Raw genomic sequence first — 17913 nt, 5'->3', positions numbered from 1 at the left:
AAATTAAGCAAAACATTGAGCGATTGGATACTGTGTTATTCCGGCTTCTTTCAGTGTGGATGGGGCGCGTTCCCATTTGTTGGCAACAACTTGGTTAGCAAGCCTAGGATTCAGGCCATCTCTCTTGGTCCTAGAGCGGCTCATTGTCGTGCTGTAATATTGCTTCACCGACAGGTCGTTTTTGGGCGTCAATACACAATCAGAGGCGCTGCAGCTTCGATGTCGGAAGAAGCAACACGAAGCAACGGCCGTCAAGACGCCCAGACGGCAGCGGCGCTCCTCGGCTGCTGCAGTCAGCCAGAATAAGCTCCGAGGGCCTAGAGATGTCGCCAGGACTTGGCCTGGGCTGGGCCAAGGGGTGTCACATGTGTTGGTCCCTTGGCAATATCGCCAGCCAGCCAGCCAGCCAGCCAGCCAGCCAAGATGCTGCATCTTTGGCCGGTGCCACCTTCCCCGAATAGGAAGGCTCCGGGAAGGAATGAACCGATCGCCATTGAGCAAGGACCGGGCGTCACATGGACTCGCAGGGTACGTGGCTGGGGAGGAAGCGCGCGCAGAGACTGTAGGATAATCTTTGTCGGGAGGATCGTTGCTTCCTGCTCTCACGAGGGAGGCTCCTGCCAAGTGCCGCGCAGGGGTGGGGAAGTGGTGTAATTAGAACTTAACCAGGACATATTTCAGCGATCAAATTTGACCTCAACTTGGAAATCGCAATCGCCCATCCAATTCATCGCCTCCCTTCTCAACCGTCGAAAATAGGTATCAATATCCCTTCCAGCTTCTTTTCCTCGACCGAGCACTTAAGCCCAGGGAAAACACTGTGCTCAGGTCCAACAAGTAAACCTATTGCCAACCTAGACACAAACAGACGAGATGGCCTCCATGCAGTCGCCAAGCACTGCACGAGGAGCATCAACCCCGCACTCCACGACTCGGCCACTCGACCTCCCTGTCCTGAGAGCGGCACAGTAGTTCTCGCGGGATGGGCGGGTGATGGCTGGCGCTAGGACTGCCGGTTAACTACGCCGAAGCCACCCCTAGCACTTCGCCATTGGCTGGCCACCCCGGCCGCCCATGACCACCCCAGCACTCGACATCTCTTGTCGCCTTCCGGTTTTGAAAGACCAAGAGGCCAAGACTTCGAGATGGTGGGTGTTGCACATTGCTAGCGGAAACATATCGTTGGACGAGCCCGAGAGGGCGGGGCCAGATAGCATCCGCTGGTACCTCAGGCTCTTCTAAAGGATCCCAGCTGTGATATTCATATGCGATGCTGGGATGAGGTCCATGAACCTACCACCCAGCACTCAAACGCTCTGGACACGAGTAGGCTCCAGACAGCACTCGGCGAGGACTTGCTGATACCATCTTGAGCCTTTGCTCTTTGTCGCCATGACCACGGGAAGGCCCCTCATGGGCCGCAGCCAACCGACAGCCCAGCTGCACCTGCCCTGGCTCCCGGCGCAACGTCGGCCGTGTCCTATCTTTCAGCTTCCTTGGGTACGCAATCCGATGCACACACTCGCGATCGTCCTTGGCAATTCATGTCTTGGCTCGCCGCCTCCCAAGAAAAAGATACCTCCCACTTGACATGAGTTATCTCTGGGCATGCCCCTCCTGAGCCCGTTGGCTACCCCGAAACGCTTTGCATCGGCCGACGCCAAGAGAAGGAGATGTAACGTCCTCCACCCCACATGATGGTCCCTATCGAGCCTCCCTTCCGGTGGAAGCAGGCAAGCCCTTTTTGGAGGGGCGCGCTCGCCTCGCACCGCATGTCTGGGACGTCTGTACCCGCATGCTACAAAAGGCTGGAAGTACCCGGCCTACCTTTCCCCTTGGACCGCTCTCTTCTTCTCTCTTCTACCGCGTGACCTGCTACCCCTTTCGTACAGCAATTGGAGCCCCTTTGTTGGCCCGCTGCGCTGAAGAGAAAGCGTCTGCTCTCGCTTACTACTACACAAAATGTCTGCCGCCGCGGACGTTGACCTGGTCGAGGCGGCCAGGGGCGACATGCCCCGGATCGAAAAGGGCATGCCCGACGCTAAGAAGCCGGCTGCCTACACCGGCGACCTGTCGGACAAGGTCGAGCCGGTCGAGTCCTTTCGGGGCCCGAATGGCGAGATCTACCCTACCGAAGAGGAGATTTTGACACTCCGCCACACCCACGGCAAAGTCAACTGGCTCATCTACAGCATTGGCATTGTCGAGATGGTTGAGCGCTTCGCGTACTATGGAACCACGGCTGTTTGTGAGTATCACGCACTGGTCCTATTCATCCTTCACTCGTCTCTTGGTTCGCAAGGCCAACCCAGATTGCTGACGCGGCGCGTCTTAAAGTCGTCAACTTTATCTCGATGCCGATGCCCGCTGGCTCGACGACGGGAGCGGTGACTCCCCAGGATGACCAGGCCGGAGCACTGGGACTCGGCCAGCAGGTATCCACCAGCATCACGCTGTTCAGTGTAAGCCAAAGCTTCCTACCAAGGCTGTTTTATCCAGACGAAAGCATGCCCTGTTGGAAAGCTGACGCTTGCAAAAAAAGTCTTTCTGGTCATATGTCATGCCCATGGTTGGTGGCTACGTGGCCGATACGTACTGGGGCAGGTTTTTGACGATCCAGTACGCCATCGTCATCGCCACCTTTGGTCATATTCTCATCATCGTGGCCGCCATCCCTTCCGTTATTACCAACACCAGTGGTGCGCTCGCCGTGTTCCTCATCGGCCTGGTCTTCTTCGGTACCGGTGTGGGCTGGTTCAAGGCCAACATCTCACCCCTGATCGCAGAGCAGTACGAGTTGGCGCAGCCACGGCAGACGGTTGAGACGCTCTCCACCGGGGAAAAAGTCATCATCGATCCCGTCATGACCATCTCGCGTATCTACATGCGATACTATTTCCTCATCAACGTGGGAGCCCTTGTTGGCCAGATCAGCATGGTTTACGCCGAGAAATACGTCGGCTTCTGGCTTTCGTACCTCCTGCCCACCATTCTCTTCTTCCTCTGCCCCATCATCATGATTGCGTCGCGCAAGCAGTATGCCAAGCGGCCGCCCACTGGGTCCGTTCTCGGCAATGCCATCAAGCTCGTCAGGCTAGGCATCAAGAAGGGCTCCTTTGGTGAGATCAAGCACGACTCCTTCTGGCAGCGCATCCAGCCCAGCCGCCTGCCCGCCTCGGAGCGGCCTGCGTGGATGAGCAAGATCGACGACGCCTGGGTCGACGAGGTCCGCCGTGGCCTCAAGGCATGCGCGGTGTTCCTCTGGTTCCCCATCTTCTGGCTTGCGTAAGTTGTGTCTTTCCATGCCAGTCAGGCTGCGATATTAACCATCAAATGTCAACAGATACAACCAGATGAGCAGCAACATGATCAACCAGGCCGCCAGCATGAGGCTTGACGGCATCCCTAACGATGTCGTTACGAATCTGAACCCCTTCTCGCTGCTGATCCTGATCCCGATTTGCGACAAGTTCCTTTACCCGGGGCTGGCCAAGCTCGGCATTCGATTTACTCCCATCAGGAAGATCTCATGCGGATTTCTGTTCGCAGCTCTGTCCATGGTGGTTGCGGCCGTCATCCAGAGTGAGATCTACAAGCAAAGCATTTGCGGCACCAGTGCGTCGAGCCGCAATTGCCGGAAGACACCCCCGGACCTGACGGTGTGGATCCAGACGCCGGCGTACGTCCTCATTGCGCTATCCGAAGTGTTTGCGTCCATCACGGGACTCGAGTACGCCTTCACCAAGGCACCCAAGAACATGCGTGGTCTCGTCACGGGTGTTTTCTGGTTCGTGCACGCCTTCAGCTCTGCCATCGCCCAAGCATTTGTCCTCCTAGCCAAGGATCCGCTCCTCATCTGGCTGTACACGACAATTGCTTGCATCAGCGCTGCTGGCGGCATTGGGTTCTGGCTCAACTTCCGTAAACTCGATGGCGAAGAGGAGCAGCTCAACGCCTTGCCCGAGTCTCACTACAAGGGCCGCGGAGAGTCTTCTGTGGACGAGGAGAAGACTGCTAATACCTAAGTCGCTGGGGGCGAGGACTGGCTAGGAACCGAGGCGTTCTCTGGCATGGTGAATGGGGAGCATGCTGACATTGGTTGGCGGTTTGGTGAGTAGCACCAGGCTGGACTGAATGCTTGCAGATACCAGTCTTGATACCAACTTATTTACTATTTTACCGCGTGAATTCCCTGAGCTCCTGTGGCCTGATTTATCTCCTGACCAAATCGACTGCCCAGATCGGTAGAAATGTCATTGGTGTTGGCCCGGCGTCAGCTTCGGCAGAGAATCCGGGACACGTCTGGCGGAAATCCCGCCTACATACGGATGATTTCAAAGGACAGACAACATTAGCGGCCCGAGCTGGAAGGACAAGCGCACAGGCTGGTAAAGCGCTTGTCCTTGAGGCCACAGCGGGTCTTGCGGAAGACCTTCTGGAAACTTTGTGCCGTTCGCGCCGAGGTCGCGTCGCGTTCGCCTTGCCTTCTCTTTAATTTGCTCCCAGGATAACGAAGGCCGGGCCCAAGACACCGCGGCCAGCTAGCCCCGTTTCAGCGCTCGAGGTCTCCTCTCCGGGCGGCGACGTAGCGCGCACAAACGCCGGCCGCAGCCCAACCGTCCCCCCTCACTCATTGCACACTCTGATGATGGAGAGCGTTCAGACTGCACTGGGGAAGAGGACTAAAACCTACGAGAGAGCCCATAGATGGAGGCCTGGGCCCGCTTGCACTGACGATGCGGGGACCAACTCGAACGGAAGGAGCCGGAGCGGCGCTGTCGAGAGAGGGGCACCTAGCGATGGTGCTGTCGTGCCTAGAGGATCTGTGTAGTCGGTGCGGTGGCTTTCCATAATATTGCCAGGTGCGCCCGCGGCCAGGTTGCCTGGGATTTGGATAGAGGATGGTGATCTCCCTCTCAGGCGAGTGGATTTTCCTTTCTCACACGCTCACACACACTCGTTTACTACGACTACGCGTGCGGTTTGCCGGAAGCCTTCTGGAAAGGATACTTTGGGGGGAAAAGAGTGTGGACGACTTTGGCTCAAGAGCACCGGACGACTTGGACTTGGACAACGCCGCCGTGAAAGGCCTGAGAACAACAAGCGAGGGACCGACTCGATATATACTACGAGAGAAGACACGGCCAGAGGCCACACGGGACACGTGCAGCCGCGGCGCCGCAGAATGGAGGACCGAAGCGTCGAGGTCCTGGCCGTCGCCATCGCCTTTTTCGTCCTCTGCTGGGCTGCTGTGCTTCTGCGCGTGTACTGCAGGGCCTTGGTGCTGCGCTCGCTCGGTGCCGACGACTCCCTGATGGCCGTGAGCTGGGTGAGTACGCCGGGACGAGATGGAGGCAGCGAAGGGACAAAAGAGTATATGTGGTGGTGCGGGAAGCGCCAAGTAAGCCCCTTCCCGCTAACACGAACCCCCATCCGAACCTCCAGGCTGTTTTCACAGGATACTTGATATGCATATTGCTGGCGCTCAAGTTCGGCGCAGGGAAGCACCACGAGGATATCGACCCAGGAAACTACACGACAGCGCTCAAGGTCAGTCAGCGGTCCGAGACAGGGTCCAGAGAGGAGTCCCCCTTTCCCACCCCGCGTCCATCTTCCTGCTGCGCATCTGGGTCAAGACGCTGCACGTCATCGCCACGGCCTACCACTTCCTCCTAGCCTTCCAGTGCGCGCCGGTATCAACTTTCTGGAACGAGAGCCCGCGCGCGCCGGGCCGGTGCCTGGATCAGGGCCTGCTGCTGGCGCTGACGTACGCGGCCTCGGCCGTCAACGCGGCGGCCGACTGGGCCTTTGGCGTGCTGCCCTTCTTCATTGTCTGGTCTCTGTCGCTGCCGCTGCGCACGCGCACGCTAGCCGTGGGCATCCTGTCGCTCGCCGCCGTCGGATCGGCCGCCACCATCGTGCGCGCCGTCTATATCCCGCGCCTGGTGGCGGCCGACGACTTCCTGTGGTCGACGGCCGACGTGGCTCTCTGGTCGACCGTCGAGCCGGGCGTCGGCATCATCGCCGCCTCCATCGCCACCCAGCGCCGCCGACGACTACGACGACGTGTACCCGCCCTATTACCAGCAGGGCGGCCGGCACCAGCAGCAGCACCACTACCACAGCCGGTTCCAGTCCCGGCCCAGCCAGAGCCTCGACGTGCCGCGCTCCCACTTCTCGTCGCCCTCGTCGCCCGAGGAGCGCGGCGCCAACGCCGGGCTCTGGGGCGGCCGCCACTCGCGGCCCCGCGTGCCCACGCTGACGCTGAGCTGGCTGTTCTCGCCGCTCGCCAACCGCATCGCCAACGGCGGTGGCAGTGTTGGCGGCGAGCGGTCGACCATGGGCACCCACGGTGGTGGCTGGCGCCCAGGGGGCGGCGGTAAATCCAGGTTCTGGCTGGACGACGACGGCGACGGCTACGCCCCATCCGAGTGCTCCGAGGCGCCTCGCCTCAACTAGGGCACGCCGCGCATCTCGGCCATCTCCTTTGGCGGCTGGGGCGGCGCCGGCGGGACGGCGCCGCGCAGCGAGGGCGCGGCCAGCCGGAGCAGCGTGGCCGCCGCGGCGGCGATGCGGTCCAAGAGTAGCGCCAGCCAGCGGAGCGGCCGCAGCGCCAGCCTGGGCAGCTTCCGCTCCCGCCCCATGGCCGACTACACGGCGCCCGTGCCGAACCTGCCGCTGCGCTACCTGCGCCAGACCAGGCGCGAGCGGAGCGCGGCCGCCACGGAGCAGGGGGGCGGGGCGGGGGACGGCGGGTACCAACAGGTGGCTGGGTATCCGGCGGCAGATGGTTTGGGCCAGGCGATGCCGATGCCGCCGCCGCCGCCGCCGTTGGCCGCCGTGGGTGGCGCGGCGCTGGGGCGGGATCGCATGACCAGCGGCGCGGGGGGCAGCGACGCCTCGGGGAGCAGCATGGCTACCAGGACCCCGGCCAGGAAGAAGAGGGCGGTGGGGATGGGGCATAACTACATCTAATGAGGAGGGGGGAGGAATGGGCCGGGTGAGACAGACGGAGGATACGTAACGACGTAATGATAATAGGATTCCCCTAAACATCTGTAAACGCTTGATATATCTAGAAATGTGAGCCGTCATACTGAGGCCTATGAATTGCAATCCACCCCATATCTGCCTATTCCTCGATTTTGCACAACTCTTCCCCCTCCTCCTTAGTCTCGCCTCGAGCAGCCAAGCCCGTGGTGGATTGCATCGTCCGGCAGTCAAGCGAAGATAACAACATCCCGTCGCTCGTCACACCGCAAGCCCGGCGCCCATTCCCCACTTGCCTGCTTCCGGCCTGGGCCCCCCGGCAGCGCTCTGACTGGCTGCCCGGAGCTGCTCCCATGCCGCCTGCCGGGCGGGTTGCCGATAAAGCATGCACGGCAGCGGAGCTCCGACGCACGCCTACACGCCTATTATGCAGGGTTAGAACAGCTGGCGCCACTGACCGTCTTGCTGTCTGACTGTCTGACTGTCTCCCGTCAAACACGCACACACACGCCTTCCGGACCCTCAGCGGTGCCCTTGGTGGCGAAAATCTGTGCATGTAAGGAGAACTAGAACCCACACAGTAGCGGGATGGCGTCAGGGCGGTGGGCAGAGTCCACCTCGCTAGGGTATGCACCTAACCTGCCTACCTTACCCACACCGAACAGATTCGTGTTGCGGTCTAGACTGCGTGTAGAACCTTGGCGCGCGTTGCGGAATCCGATATGACATTTGTCTCCTTCTCTCAGAGGTCTCGAGAGGGTGCTTCCACGTTCTCTTGTGCTCGTCCCCAACATCTGGTCTGCGACCCTCCCTCCTCTCACCAAAAACCTCCCACCTAGCGGCCACACAGTCCGCGCCCTTCCCATTCTTTTTCCCCTTTTTTTCCTCGCCCACCATGAAGGCGACCTGCAAAATCCTCAAGCCCCTCGTCCTCTGCCTCGCGGGCGGCGCCGCGGCGGCGGTGGCGGCCCGGCCCAAGATCATAATCGAGAACGACTTTGGCTCAACAGCCTTCACGACGTTCCTGCAGGCGTTCGATGCCGGCTGGGACGTGCTCGGCCTCGTGGGCGACACGGCCAACACGTGGGCGCTGCAGTCGAGCCTGCACGCCCTGGCGCTGCTCGAGCGCGCGGGCCTGTCGTCGTGCGTGCCCGTCCACAAGGGCGCCGACTACCCGCTGCTCAACACCCCCGAGCTGCACCAGCTGTGGCAGGCGCGGCACGGGGCACTCCCATGGGTATTTCTTCCCTCCTCCTCCCCCTCCTCCTCCTCTCCGACCTAGTCATCTTTCCCTGTCGACTAACAAGATCCCCTTGTGAACGCACCAAAAAAGCAAGGCGTCTTCAAGCCAGAAAATGCAACGGCCGAGGCCGCGGGCTGGGACCCGACGTCGGGCGACCCGGGACGCGTGGTGCCCGAGGCCTTCGCCGAGGGCTACCCCAACGGCACGCTGGCGGGCGCGCGGGCGGCCGCCTGGATGGTGGAGCAGGTGCGCCGGCACCCGGGCGAGGTGCTCATCTACAGCGGCGGCGCCCTGACCAACATCGCCCTGGCCGTGCGCATGGACCCCGAGTTCGCGTCGCTGGCCAAGGGGCTGGTCGTCATGGGCGGCTACGTCGACGTGTTTCTGCTGCAGACGAGCGGCGACTCGCTGCAGGCCGATATCAACTCTGATGTAGGTTTCTGTTGCCGATGCTGCCGAGGCGTGTTTTGAGCTAGGGGGTGGTCGGATCTGACTTTGTCGACAGCTCAACCTAAAGATTGATCCCGAAGCGGCCAAGATTGCACTCACTGCCGACTTTCCCAGCATAAGTACGAACTCCCACATCTCAGCGCCCTAAAGGTTTATACTCCAACTAACATCAAGATCAGCCCTCATTGGCAACGGCGCAAACCAGTTTATCCCCTCGCAGGAGTTCAAGGACGAGGTTTTCCAGGTCCAGAATCCCTTTACCCAGCTTTTCCACGACCGGATCGACATAACCCTTCCCCTCTGGGACGAGATTGCGCTGTTTGCGGGTCTGTTCCCTAGCCATGTTCTCAATTCGACCTCGTGTAAGTCCAAGCGCCCTCCTGTCCCCTCAAGGAGATGGGCATGCAGATCTGACACCAAACTCTATTACCTCTAGTCTACGTTGACGTCGACACAGCCTGGTCAAGCCCTTTTTACGGCAACATTATCCCGAAGCAGCCGTCCATGGTTGGAAAGTCACAAAGACTGAAGCGGGTCAAATTTGTCCACTCGGTAAACACCACCGAGTTTCAAGCGCATCTCAAGCACGCGCTGCAGCACCCCAAGACGGGTTGCAACATGTTGGGCCAAGATGTTCAGCGCGTCGATATCCGCGCCGGCGCATGCTCCCTGGTTTCTTTGTTGCCACAAGGCGGAGCAAAAGAGCTCTTTGCTAGATCCATGTGACCCATCAAGGGCATGTACACTTACACAGCTACCTATAATAGTCCTTTATCGTATACCTAATTATTTGCTTAACCAGAAGGAAGTGCACATCCTGTCGCTAACAATCATCTCGCCCACCCAAAACATGTCCAAGCCAAATAAGCAACGTCATGCTGCCCGTCAAGAGCTACTTCAACCACAGTTAAGCCCCGTCTTGTACCGCTAGCGCAGTGCCGAACGATCGCCGCTGGTCTTATCAGTCCGGGATATTGCCCCCATATTCGGCCGGCGCCCATGTCACCCTTTATTCGGTGGCTAATCGGTTATTTGACGCCTTGGCGGCCTGCCCCTCGCGGCATGCCTGCCTTTTGCCAATCAGAAACCACCCCTCGATCAAAGCCCAAGTTGCAGCACGACAGCGTCACCTCACTTACCTGCCATCAAACGACCGGGACCCATTGCCCCAAAATCCAGCAAACCCTCTACGGGGCCGGAGCCGTCCAGATTGGGCCGGATGGAGGACTCCGGCACTTTACGAACGGTTCGGCAATGCAGCCTGCGTTGGTCCGCTCACTGGCACTTTCCTTGCCATGCCCCAGATTGATGTCTGGTAATGCGTCCAAATTACGCCAGCGGCGCCAGTATGGAAGACACCGGGAGGGGAAGGAAGGCCGTTTCGCTAGCAGTGCCCGAGGAAAGTGTGGATAAATCACCCCTTCCGCCATTGATATTGCGTGGCATTCCGGGTCTGGTGCTTGGGGAGATGCTTCTGCTGTTCTGTTTTGTTGCTTCTTCAACCCAAGCCATCGACTAGCAAGATACAGTTCATATACTCACACAGCTGGATAAACGATATCCACACGACGCGTTACCTCTCTCGGCCCTGACAACACACGAGAAGCCGCGGCCATGCATCTCCTGTCCTCGGCCGCACTCGTCTGGCTGCTGGCGCAGGGCGCGGCGGCGCAGAACTGCCAGGCCGTGACGGGCCGGTTCCAGCCAAAGGTCGGGCAGGGCTACAGGGTCAACGCCATCGCGACGGGGCTGCGGTCGCCGCGCCACATCGTCGTCGACACGGCCGGCAACCTGCTGGTGGCCGAGGGCGGGTCCGGGTCCGTGAGGCGACTGGTTCTCACCGAGAACAACGGCAACGTCTGCGTGCAGTCCAGCAGCGCCATCACTTCGGCCCAGACCGTGAGTTTTCTTCTGTGGCTGTGAGACGAGGTAGAGATTTGGGGGCGGGCGTCAAATGGCTAAAAAAAAAAAAATGTTGTTGACCCGACGGCAGACCAACCACGGCATCGCCCTCAGCGCCGACGGCAAGACGCTCTTCACCTCCAACAACAACAACGTCTACGCCTTCCCCTACAACCCGGACACGGGCGCGGTTGGCACGGCCAAGACCATAATCACGGGCATGAACAACGGCGGCACCCACCCGACGCGCGCCATCTTCGCGTCAAAGGCCAGCCCGGACACCATCCTGGTGGCGCGCGGGGCCAACAACAACATCGACACCACGACGGCCCAGCAGTCGACGGGCCGCGGCATCATCAAGAGCTTCAGCATCTCGGCCACGTCGGGCACCGCCGCCCAGTACGCGTCCGGGGGGCAGGTGCTCGCGTGGGGGTTGCGCAACATTGTCGGCATGGGGGAGCATCCCGGGGACGGCGGCGCGGTATGAAGGCGACTCTGATATCTCTTTGAACGCTCTGGGGGAACGGACTTGTGGTAGATGTGCTGACCAGTCAAAACGCAACTCGTCCCAGTGGTCCGTCGAAAACTCGCTGGACGACACCCGCCTTAACGGCCGCGACGTGCACAACGAGAACCCGGCCGAGAAGCTCAACTACCACGGCATGCTCAACAGCACCAATAACCCGCGCAAGGGGCTGAACTTTGGATGTAAGCCTCATCCACCATCCCGAGAACCTTTTTACCGAAAAGAAGAAGAAAAAAAACCACCAGAGAAAGCTAACCTCCAAACACACAAAAGACCCATCCTGCTTCCCCGCCTGGAACACGCAGCTCCTCGCCATCTCGGGCATCAAGGTCGGCGACCTCTTCAACCCGGACGCGGTGCCGCGCGCCACCGACTGCGCCACGCGCGCCACGGGCCGCCTGCACTTCCCCGCGCACACGGCTCCGCTCGACGTCAAGTTCAACGCGAACGGCACCCGCGCCTACGTCGCCTTCCACGGCAGCTGGAACCGCCAGCCCGCCGACGGCTACCGCGTGATGCGCTTCGACTTCAAGGACGGGCAGCCCGTCGAGAGCCCGCAGAGCACCACGGCCTCCATCCCCGTCATGGAGAACACCAACGTCGGCGCCTGCCCCGGCGCGTGCTTCCGCCCCGTCGGGCTGGACTTTGACAAGAAGGGGCGGCTGTTTGTCTCGAGCGACTCGTCGGGCGAGATCTATGTCATCTACAATGCGTAGGCGATGGTGGTTGGTTGGGGGAAATTGCTTGCGGGGGTTACTTTTGCTCTCAGGCAGCATCCATACAATGAATGTATTTTCTACTCAAACTCAAGTCCGGCCAATTGTGGAGCTTACAAGCGGGAGCTGAGCTCGTACCACTCGACCATGCCTGCTATCACTGAGGAGGTTGAAGGACATGCTGCAGGCTGGTCTGGTAAAAGCTGCTGCTTGGTCAGAATGGCCGGAGTCTGTCGTCACGGATGCTAGCTATTATGTAAATGTTGCTGAGTCCGGCTTCGCTACACTTTATATCATACCTAACAAAAAGCAACACGATCTGGATAACCTTAGAAAGACCGTCTTTTTATTGTGTCCCGGCTCGTAAGCTATCCGCTGTTTGTAAGTCCTTCCAGTGAAATGGTAGATCGGAGTCTACCCAGAAATGCGGTGAAATTGTCTGGCAGGCCAAGGATCGTAGCAAATAAGCCCCTAGAACCAGCGGCTCAAGCCTCGTCATTATCCAAGGACACACAGACGGTGAACTTCCTAGCCAATTATGCCATGGAGGATCCAGCAGCCGACACGGGCATCGAGAAAGCAAGCATCCTCAACTCTAGTTGGTATTCGCTCCCTCTTCTACTTTGCATTATTAGTGAGACGAGAGGACAAGATCGGGTGCACTGCCGCCAAGGCTCCATCACGAAAGAAACGGAAGCTGCCATAGAAACTGCACCGTCAGTACTCCCTTCACCGCCATCATGTACCGTATCTCACGTACCGATGGGGTCATCCTGCTGCGCCCCAACTCCCTTCACAGCAACCCAAGAGCCCAGATCGCAGCGGTTAGGGATGACCAGTCCACGCGTCCTGCTGTGCGCAGGTCGCCTGACACACAAGATGCATCCCAGAGTGCGCCAACGTCGTGCTGCTTCGCGATCCTGCCAAAAGTGCAGCAAAGAGAGCCCTATCGGCCCAAAGACGTGCGCCCTGTGGACGCCAACGTGCATGGCGTCTATGCAGCTTATATTTGACAGCAAGAGGGTGTGTCGCGCTGGCGGACGAGGGGACCAGGCGTGTCGATATCCGCGCGCCTTCTCGCGGCAGACCGTTTTCTCCGTTGTCCCGTACGCCTGGCCTCGCTGGTCGATTTGGGAAAAGGATTTTTGGACATCAACACACCTGCCTCAATATGGCTAAATCCTCATGCCAACAGCAAGCGAACCCTGCAGACTGGGACTGGCAGACACTCAAGTGACGTGGCGAAGCCAGGGCCGCAAAGGTGGAGATGCGGCCGTGTATGAGGCTTCCCAGACAGGTTGCACTGCGCATGTGTTGGCGACAAGCAGCAAGAGCCCGTGGGCCACAGTAGACCATTTGTCAGGCTGAGACTATGAAAGCAGCCGCCAACAACCGTAAGATCCGGGCTATAAGCCCGGTGGAAGATGAGCCCGCAGCCACTCCGGCTGGTAGAACTCCAGACGGCGACCAACGCCCCTCACCCACTGGTCAGATGTATCATGTGTCGTGGCTGAACAAGATGGGTGCATCCATCGGCCGCGGGCGGCGACGGGGCCCAGGCTCTGCGAGTTATCCAAGACCCAAGCCCGCCTGACCGCCTTGTGCCCAGTCAATAACATCCAGGAAGGCGACCAAGGAGGGAGTGAAGGCAAATGAATCGCAAGGCGGAGAGAGTCAAGGCACAACAGGCCTTGCTTCCAAGAAGCAATAGTCTGGACGGCCGCATGAAGGCGGCCACCTGCGAGCGGGGTCATGCCCTGCTTCCATGCACCGACGGCCGGTCGAATCGGGGAGCGAGAGCTCTAGAAGACGGGAGTCCAGATGCCGGCGATCTTCCGCCAAGGCAGCCGACAAGGCCGCGACTTGCCGCGCTAGAGAGGGGGCCTGCCGCGCTAGAGACGCAGAATAAGCGCGATGTAGCGCTCGCTTGAGGCGTCTGCTGCGGGCATGTGCAGTCAATATATTGACCGCCATGGCCCAGGGAGGATTCCAGCGTGACATTCCCGCCAACACCTTGCATCTGAGGGTCTTGGTTTTCTGACCATTCGACTGCATGCCCGCAGCCCTCAGTCAAGAAGAAAAAAAAATGGAGTGACCGGGCAGCCAGCTCCGGCGCAAGACCAAATGCAGGTCAATGCAGGTGTGGTAGCACGGCGACTTTGCTTCCTTCACTAGCGCGATGCCGTGTAGCGAAGCTCGACCAAAAATCCTGGTCCCAAGACAAGCGGCCGTCGGACAGCAGGGAAGAAACAGAGCTCGAAAAGACGTGGACGCGGTTACGTTGCAACAAGCTTGCACCTCCCACCCTTCGGCCAGTGCGGTCACGCTGTTAAGCGCCGGGTCCCCACAAGAGGGGCTCACACGCGATTGGGCCGAGGGCCCCCCTTGCCAGTGGCTCACGTGGGGAGAACGAGCTCGGACCTTCCCGGAGACGCCAAGCATTGAACGGCCCCGCAAGAATGGAGGAGAAAAAACGCTGGCTGGGGCTGTTCAGCATAACTTTTTATGCTGCCGTCGGAGAAGGCGACGAGGCGGCTGAATCGACTCGGAGAAAAGCAGCCCACAGGCGAAAGTCAATCTCAGAATTCGCTGGGCTTAAATCCATTGCCGAGTTTTGCTCGAGCTCTGCGGCAAAGCTTAACTCCTTTAATTCGGTCCCCAGTCATGAGCGAGACGGGCAGGAATCCGGCTCTGCCGCAAGGCTGTGGTGTTCGCCCCCTGCGCGCCCGCTCTCGTCGGGTCCTGATGATGGCCCGAGGCCGGCCAAGATGGACGACCGAGTCCGTCCGGCTCCTCTCTCTCTCATCAACTCGGCGCGGGCGGAGTTGAGTGCCGAAACATTCGTATTGCGTCAATCCCCTCCCCCCTGCGCCCAGCGCCGCGACAGCCCTGCGGCATTGGGGGAACCCCTCCTACCTTGGAATGTGTCGCCCAGAGCAAACTTGTTTGAAGGGACTTTGGCGATCATCAGGATCAGCGCGCACGCGGGGGTGAAGGGGCAGAAGGAGAAAAAATGGGGTGGAATATTGTAGCCTGCGAAGATGAAACAGTCACGACACGGACCGCCGATCGAAACGAAACATTCTGTGGAGAACGAGGGGGAAAGGCCCAGCCACAGCAGCAGCTTTGAACTTGCACTTTGCAGAATGACGCCTAGTTTCCCGACAGAATGGGAGCTGTTGGTCGCGCACGAAACATCAGCAGGAGGCTGACATCTCGTGTCGTCGGCAGAGCCAAGAAGCCTCCGTGGTCGTGATAAAGCTCGATTGAATTTTCCCGGTTACCCTTGAAACCGGCCCATGGAGCCGGATCTTCTGACCGGGCTGGCTGCTTGCTGTCAACCTGGCATTGTTCATAAATACGAGACGAGGGGGAAAACCAACAGCGAGTCGGCAGCAAGCGGGTCTCTGGCCTACGAGGGCTCCATATCCGATCCTCCGCACTGACACCGCCGCGACGCCCTCTAATTTCCCTCTGATGTGAACTTTGTCTTTGTTTGCGCCTCAACTGACGGGGGGCAACAGCACATGCCTGACCGACCGTCGGACCCAGGTCCCAACAGTCTGGTTAGATTAACTGGCAGGGGAACAAGAAGCAGAAGCAGGGCGCAGAATTTGGGATCGGGGATTACGACAGGCAGGATGCGAGCTGGCGATGGGCGCACGTAAGCACCACCCCCAAAGTTGGTCAACTTTGTCAACGGCTCCCGCTCACACAAATCTGGCATTTTGGCTATTTTAGGTGCCAATCTTGGGGGTATTCAAATGAATCGGGGTTGGGGATGTTGGTCAGCAACGGTAGCGGTCTTGGACGAGCCAGTGAGCAGTGAGCACCGGACTGCGCCGTCGATGTGACGGATCCCCCGCCTTCCCTTTGGGCAAGACTCGATCGACTCCATCTAGATCCGCGCATTTCCCGGCTGCATGGAAAGCGGAGCGGCGCATGCCACAGCCTCAACTCTCATTGTCTTGGTCGTAAATATTTATTTTTACTACGGCCAACGTTGCTGTCAACGTGCAGCGGCTCTAACGACATCCGAATCATCCATGCATGGCAGTCGTCGGCATTCCTTGGTTTTACCTTCTCCGTTGTTCTCGAGGCGCCTAGAACGGAGCCCTTGTTCGAACGTTGGTGATCGGCACGGGGCAAGATTTACGTCGCCATGAGGGAGGTGCATATCGATATGGCACGCCAACCATCAGTGTTTCTCTGCACCCAAGCGATGCCCATGAGACATCCCACCACCCGCACCATCTGGAAGCGATCCGAGACATTCACCTGAGACAGTGGCAACCCATGTGTCGACATGAACGACATCGCTGCGGCAGTCATCACCAACCAGAAAAGAGGGGATCAAGTGCTACCGTCGCACTTTGATTGCAGACCGGCACCCTGCCATGGGCGGCCTATTGTCGCTTTTACGTACCTGAATATCAGTCCCCACATACCGACGCGACGCCGTGGAAACGGCCCTGCCAGGCACAGCAGAAAGGCAACGACGGCGAGGTTTCCGCGGGGAGCCAGACCTCGAGGGAGCCTGGGTTGCATTTTCAGGGGTCGCGCTTTTGCCGCTTTCAGTGGGAGAAATGGAAGCCCGTGCGAGAGCCGACAAACAATCAGGCTGAGGGGCCAGCACTAAGGAGCCAATGCCCTGCAGGAAAAAAAAAACACCCCTACAAACAAATCGAGCAAGGCAGGAAACAGATGAGGTCTGTGCCATTAATTGCGAGCGTGGACCGAGCATGGCGCATGTGGGAGAAACGGAGGCCGACGGAAACGGTGCCGGGCATGGAAGCAGGCGAGCAGACGAGAGACGCAGCCGCCCTAATCCAATGTCACAGGGAGAAATCAAGCATACGCATCTATTCCCAATTACACCCAGCCAATATTTACGATCCTGGGTACCATCGGTGCGGCGCAAACCCCATATCGGGCATCCAAGAACACAGCGAATCTGGCCAATGTCTCCTCCCCGTGGCGCCGTCGTAATTAGGGTGGTCGGGAGAAGGACGTTCCAGCGACTCTAGCCATTCAGCAGTCAGACGGGATGGCGAGGAGAGTGTGTGGCACCCGGCCAACCCAGAGGTGCAGCCATCCATCAGAGGTGGGTGGCCCATCCGCCGGGCCGTTCTAAATTTGCCCGCTGGAAGAGCCCGCAAAGTACCAACGGCCGGTCGCCTTACCAGATATCCCGCGGGCTCTGGCAGCGGTCATGTTAGTGTGGAACAAGGTCGGTCGATGGTGGACATGCTGCATGCAGCTTCCTTGGTCAGAATATCGTGGTGGGGAGGGGCCGACTACGCCGAATCGGGCAGGCAGGGCTAGCCGGGGACCATTCTAAGTGGAAAAGAGGTCAGCGAGCAGCAGAGGAGAGGCTCGGCTGCGGCTTTGAGCGGAGGTTTCTGCAGGCCTGCATCTGACGGGAGATTTTTGCGAGGGCGGCGACTTGGGAGCATTCCTTGGCCCGCAGCAGAAGCAGACCAAGCCAGGGTCTGGTGGATGGGCGCAGCAGATGCGTCCGCATCGCAGGGCACTTGCCGCTTGCAGCTGTCGCGCTTGCGCGTAGACGATTTACACCGTTGGACGGCACCGAATTTTACGAAAGGCTCACACGCCCGGGCTGCGCTTCTGGCACCAGCCTCGCAGAAATCCTTAGCGTGCGGCTTACAGCATTTCGATCAGCAGTCAACCCCGCCGTCATCGTCATCTCGCGCAAACAGGACACACTTGACCCCTCTTCAGACAGGAATTTTCTGTCCCTCATCCGGCTGGACCCAGGTGGGCTGCTGGGGAATCAAGGTGACGGTCCAGCGGGGGAGTAGCGCTGTGCGCCGTTCGGCACCGCTGGGGATCGCGGAATGTGGGTCACCACAGTCGTTGCTATAAATTTGGATCACTGTGGGTGCCTTTTCGGCGCTGTCCCCGCGGCGGCGCCTACCAACCCGAATGTGGCCCGTAAACCCGTAAACACGTCAAAGACCCGATATTCGAGCGGCCGACCGCTTCGCCGGCAAGGGAGCCATGGAAAAATCAAGTTCGCTATTAGCAAAAAGAAAGGATGCACTGCAGCACCAGGCAGACAGCTG

The 17913-nt window shown here is 59.4% G+C and overlaps 6 protein-coding genes across 6 annotated transcripts; 5 read left to right on the top strand and 1 right to left on the bottom strand.

Moving 5' to 3' along the window:
• Nucleotides 1-912: 912 nt before the first annotated feature.
• GGTG_06374 (hypothetical protein) lies at nt 913-1368 on the bottom strand (the record flags this gene model as incomplete). The annotated part of the gene is made up of 2 exons (XM_009224191.1): nt 913-1003; nt 1298-1368. The coding sequence occupies 2 exons, from the start codon at nt 1366-1368 to the stop codon at nt 913-915; spliced, it is 162 nt and encodes a 53-aa protein (XP_009222455.1).
• Nucleotides 1369-1848: 480 nt separating this feature from the next.
• Nucleotides 1849-4197, top strand: GGTG_06373 (peptide transporter PTR2-A). Its single transcript, XM_009224190.1, has 4 exons — nt 1849-2248; nt 2338-2462; nt 2543-3285; nt 3344-4197. The coding sequence occupies exons 1-4, from the start codon at nt 1963-1965 to the stop codon at nt 4023-4025; spliced, it is 1836 nt and encodes a 611-aa protein (XP_009222454.1). The 5' UTR covers nt 1849-1962; the 3' UTR covers nt 4026-4197.
• Nucleotides 4198-4825: 628 nt separating this feature from the next.
• Nucleotides 4826-6975, top strand: GGTG_06372 (integral membrane protein; the record flags this gene model as incomplete). The annotated part of the gene is made up of 5 exons (XM_009224189.1): nt 4826-5329; nt 5446-5550; nt 5637-5992; nt 6045-6318; nt 6460-6975. Exons 1-5 carry the CDS (start codon nt 5186-5188, stop codon nt 6973-6975), a joined length of 1395 nt encoding a protein of 464 aa, XP_009222453.1. The 5' UTR covers nt 4826-5185.
• A 767-nt stretch (nt 6976-7742) lies between these two features.
• Nucleotides 7743-9483, top strand: GGTG_06371 (hypothetical protein). Its single transcript, XM_009224188.1, has 5 exons — nt 7743-8227; nt 8324-8665; nt 8739-8802; nt 8863-9045; nt 9120-9483. The coding sequence occupies exons 1-5, from the start codon at nt 7886-7888 to the stop codon at nt 9407-9409; spliced, it is 1221 nt and encodes a 406-aa protein (XP_009222452.1). The 5' UTR covers nt 7743-7885; the 3' UTR covers nt 9410-9483.
• Nucleotides 9484-10297: 814 nt separating this feature from the next.
• GGTG_06370 (hypothetical protein) lies at nt 10298-11885 on the top strand (the record flags this gene model as incomplete). The annotated part of the gene is made up of 4 exons (XM_009224187.1): nt 10298-10582; nt 10677-11066; nt 11158-11293; nt 11385-11885. 4 exons carry the CDS (start codon nt 10298-10300, stop codon nt 11825-11827), a joined length of 1254 nt encoding a protein of 417 aa, XP_009222451.1. The 3' UTR covers nt 11828-11885.
• Nucleotides 11886-14216: 2331 nt separating this feature from the next.
• GGTG_06369 (hypothetical protein) lies at nt 14217-16720 on the top strand. Its single transcript, XM_009224186.1, has 2 exons — nt 14217-15491; nt 15569-16720. Exon 1 carries the CDS (start codon nt 14287-14289, stop codon nt 14857-14859), a length of 573 nt encoding a protein of 190 aa, XP_009222450.1. The 5' UTR covers nt 14217-14286; the 3' UTR covers nt 14860-15491; nt 15569-16720.
• Nucleotides 16721-17913: the final 1193 nt, after the last annotated feature.

Source organism: Gaeumannomyces tritici (assembly GCF_000145635.1).
Source record: "Gaeumannomyces tritici R3-111a-1 unplaced genomic scaffold supercont2.3, whole genome shotgun sequence".
Taxonomy (NCBI): Eukaryota; Fungi; Ascomycota; class Sordariomycetes; order Magnaporthales; family Magnaporthaceae; genus Gaeumannomyces; species Gaeumannomyces tritici.
Note: the sequence above shows the minus strand (reverse complement) of the source record. Positions and strands in the feature narration are given on the sequence as shown.

What these genes read in the sequence shown, in the direction of transcription:
- GGTG_06369 (XM_009224186.1), top strand. Translation starts at nt 14,287, where the DNA reads ATGGAGGAGAAAAAACGCTGGCTGGGGCTGTTCAGCATAACTTTTTAT.
- GGTG_06373 (XM_009224190.1), top strand. Translation starts at nt 1,963, where the DNA reads ATGTCTGCCGCCGCGGACGTTGACCTGGTCGAGGCGGCCAGGGGCGAC. An exon ending in CCAGCATCACGCTGTTCAGT is followed by an intron (nt 2,463 to 2,542) that starts GTAAGCCAAAGC and finishes TTGCAAAAAAAG; the next exon opens with TCTTTCTGGTCATATGTCAT. An exon ending in TTCCCCATCTTCTGGCTTGC is followed by an intron (nt 3,286 to 3,343) that starts GTAAGTTGTGTC and finishes AAATGTCAACAG; the next exon opens with ATACAACCAGATGAGCAGCA.
- GGTG_06371 (XM_009224188.1), top strand. Translation starts at nt 7,886, where the DNA reads ATGAAGGCGACCTGCAAAATCCTCAAGCCCCTCGTCCTCTGCCTCGCG. An exon ending in GGCACGGGGCACTCCCATGG is followed by an intron (nt 8,228 to 8,323) that starts GTATTTCTTCCC and finishes GCACCAAAAAAG; the next exon opens with CAAGGCGTCTTCAAGCCAGA. An exon ending in TGTTCTCAATTCGACCTCGT is followed by an intron (nt 9,046 to 9,119) that starts GTAAGTCCAAGC and finishes TATTACCTCTAG; the next exon opens with TCTACGTTGACGTCGACACA.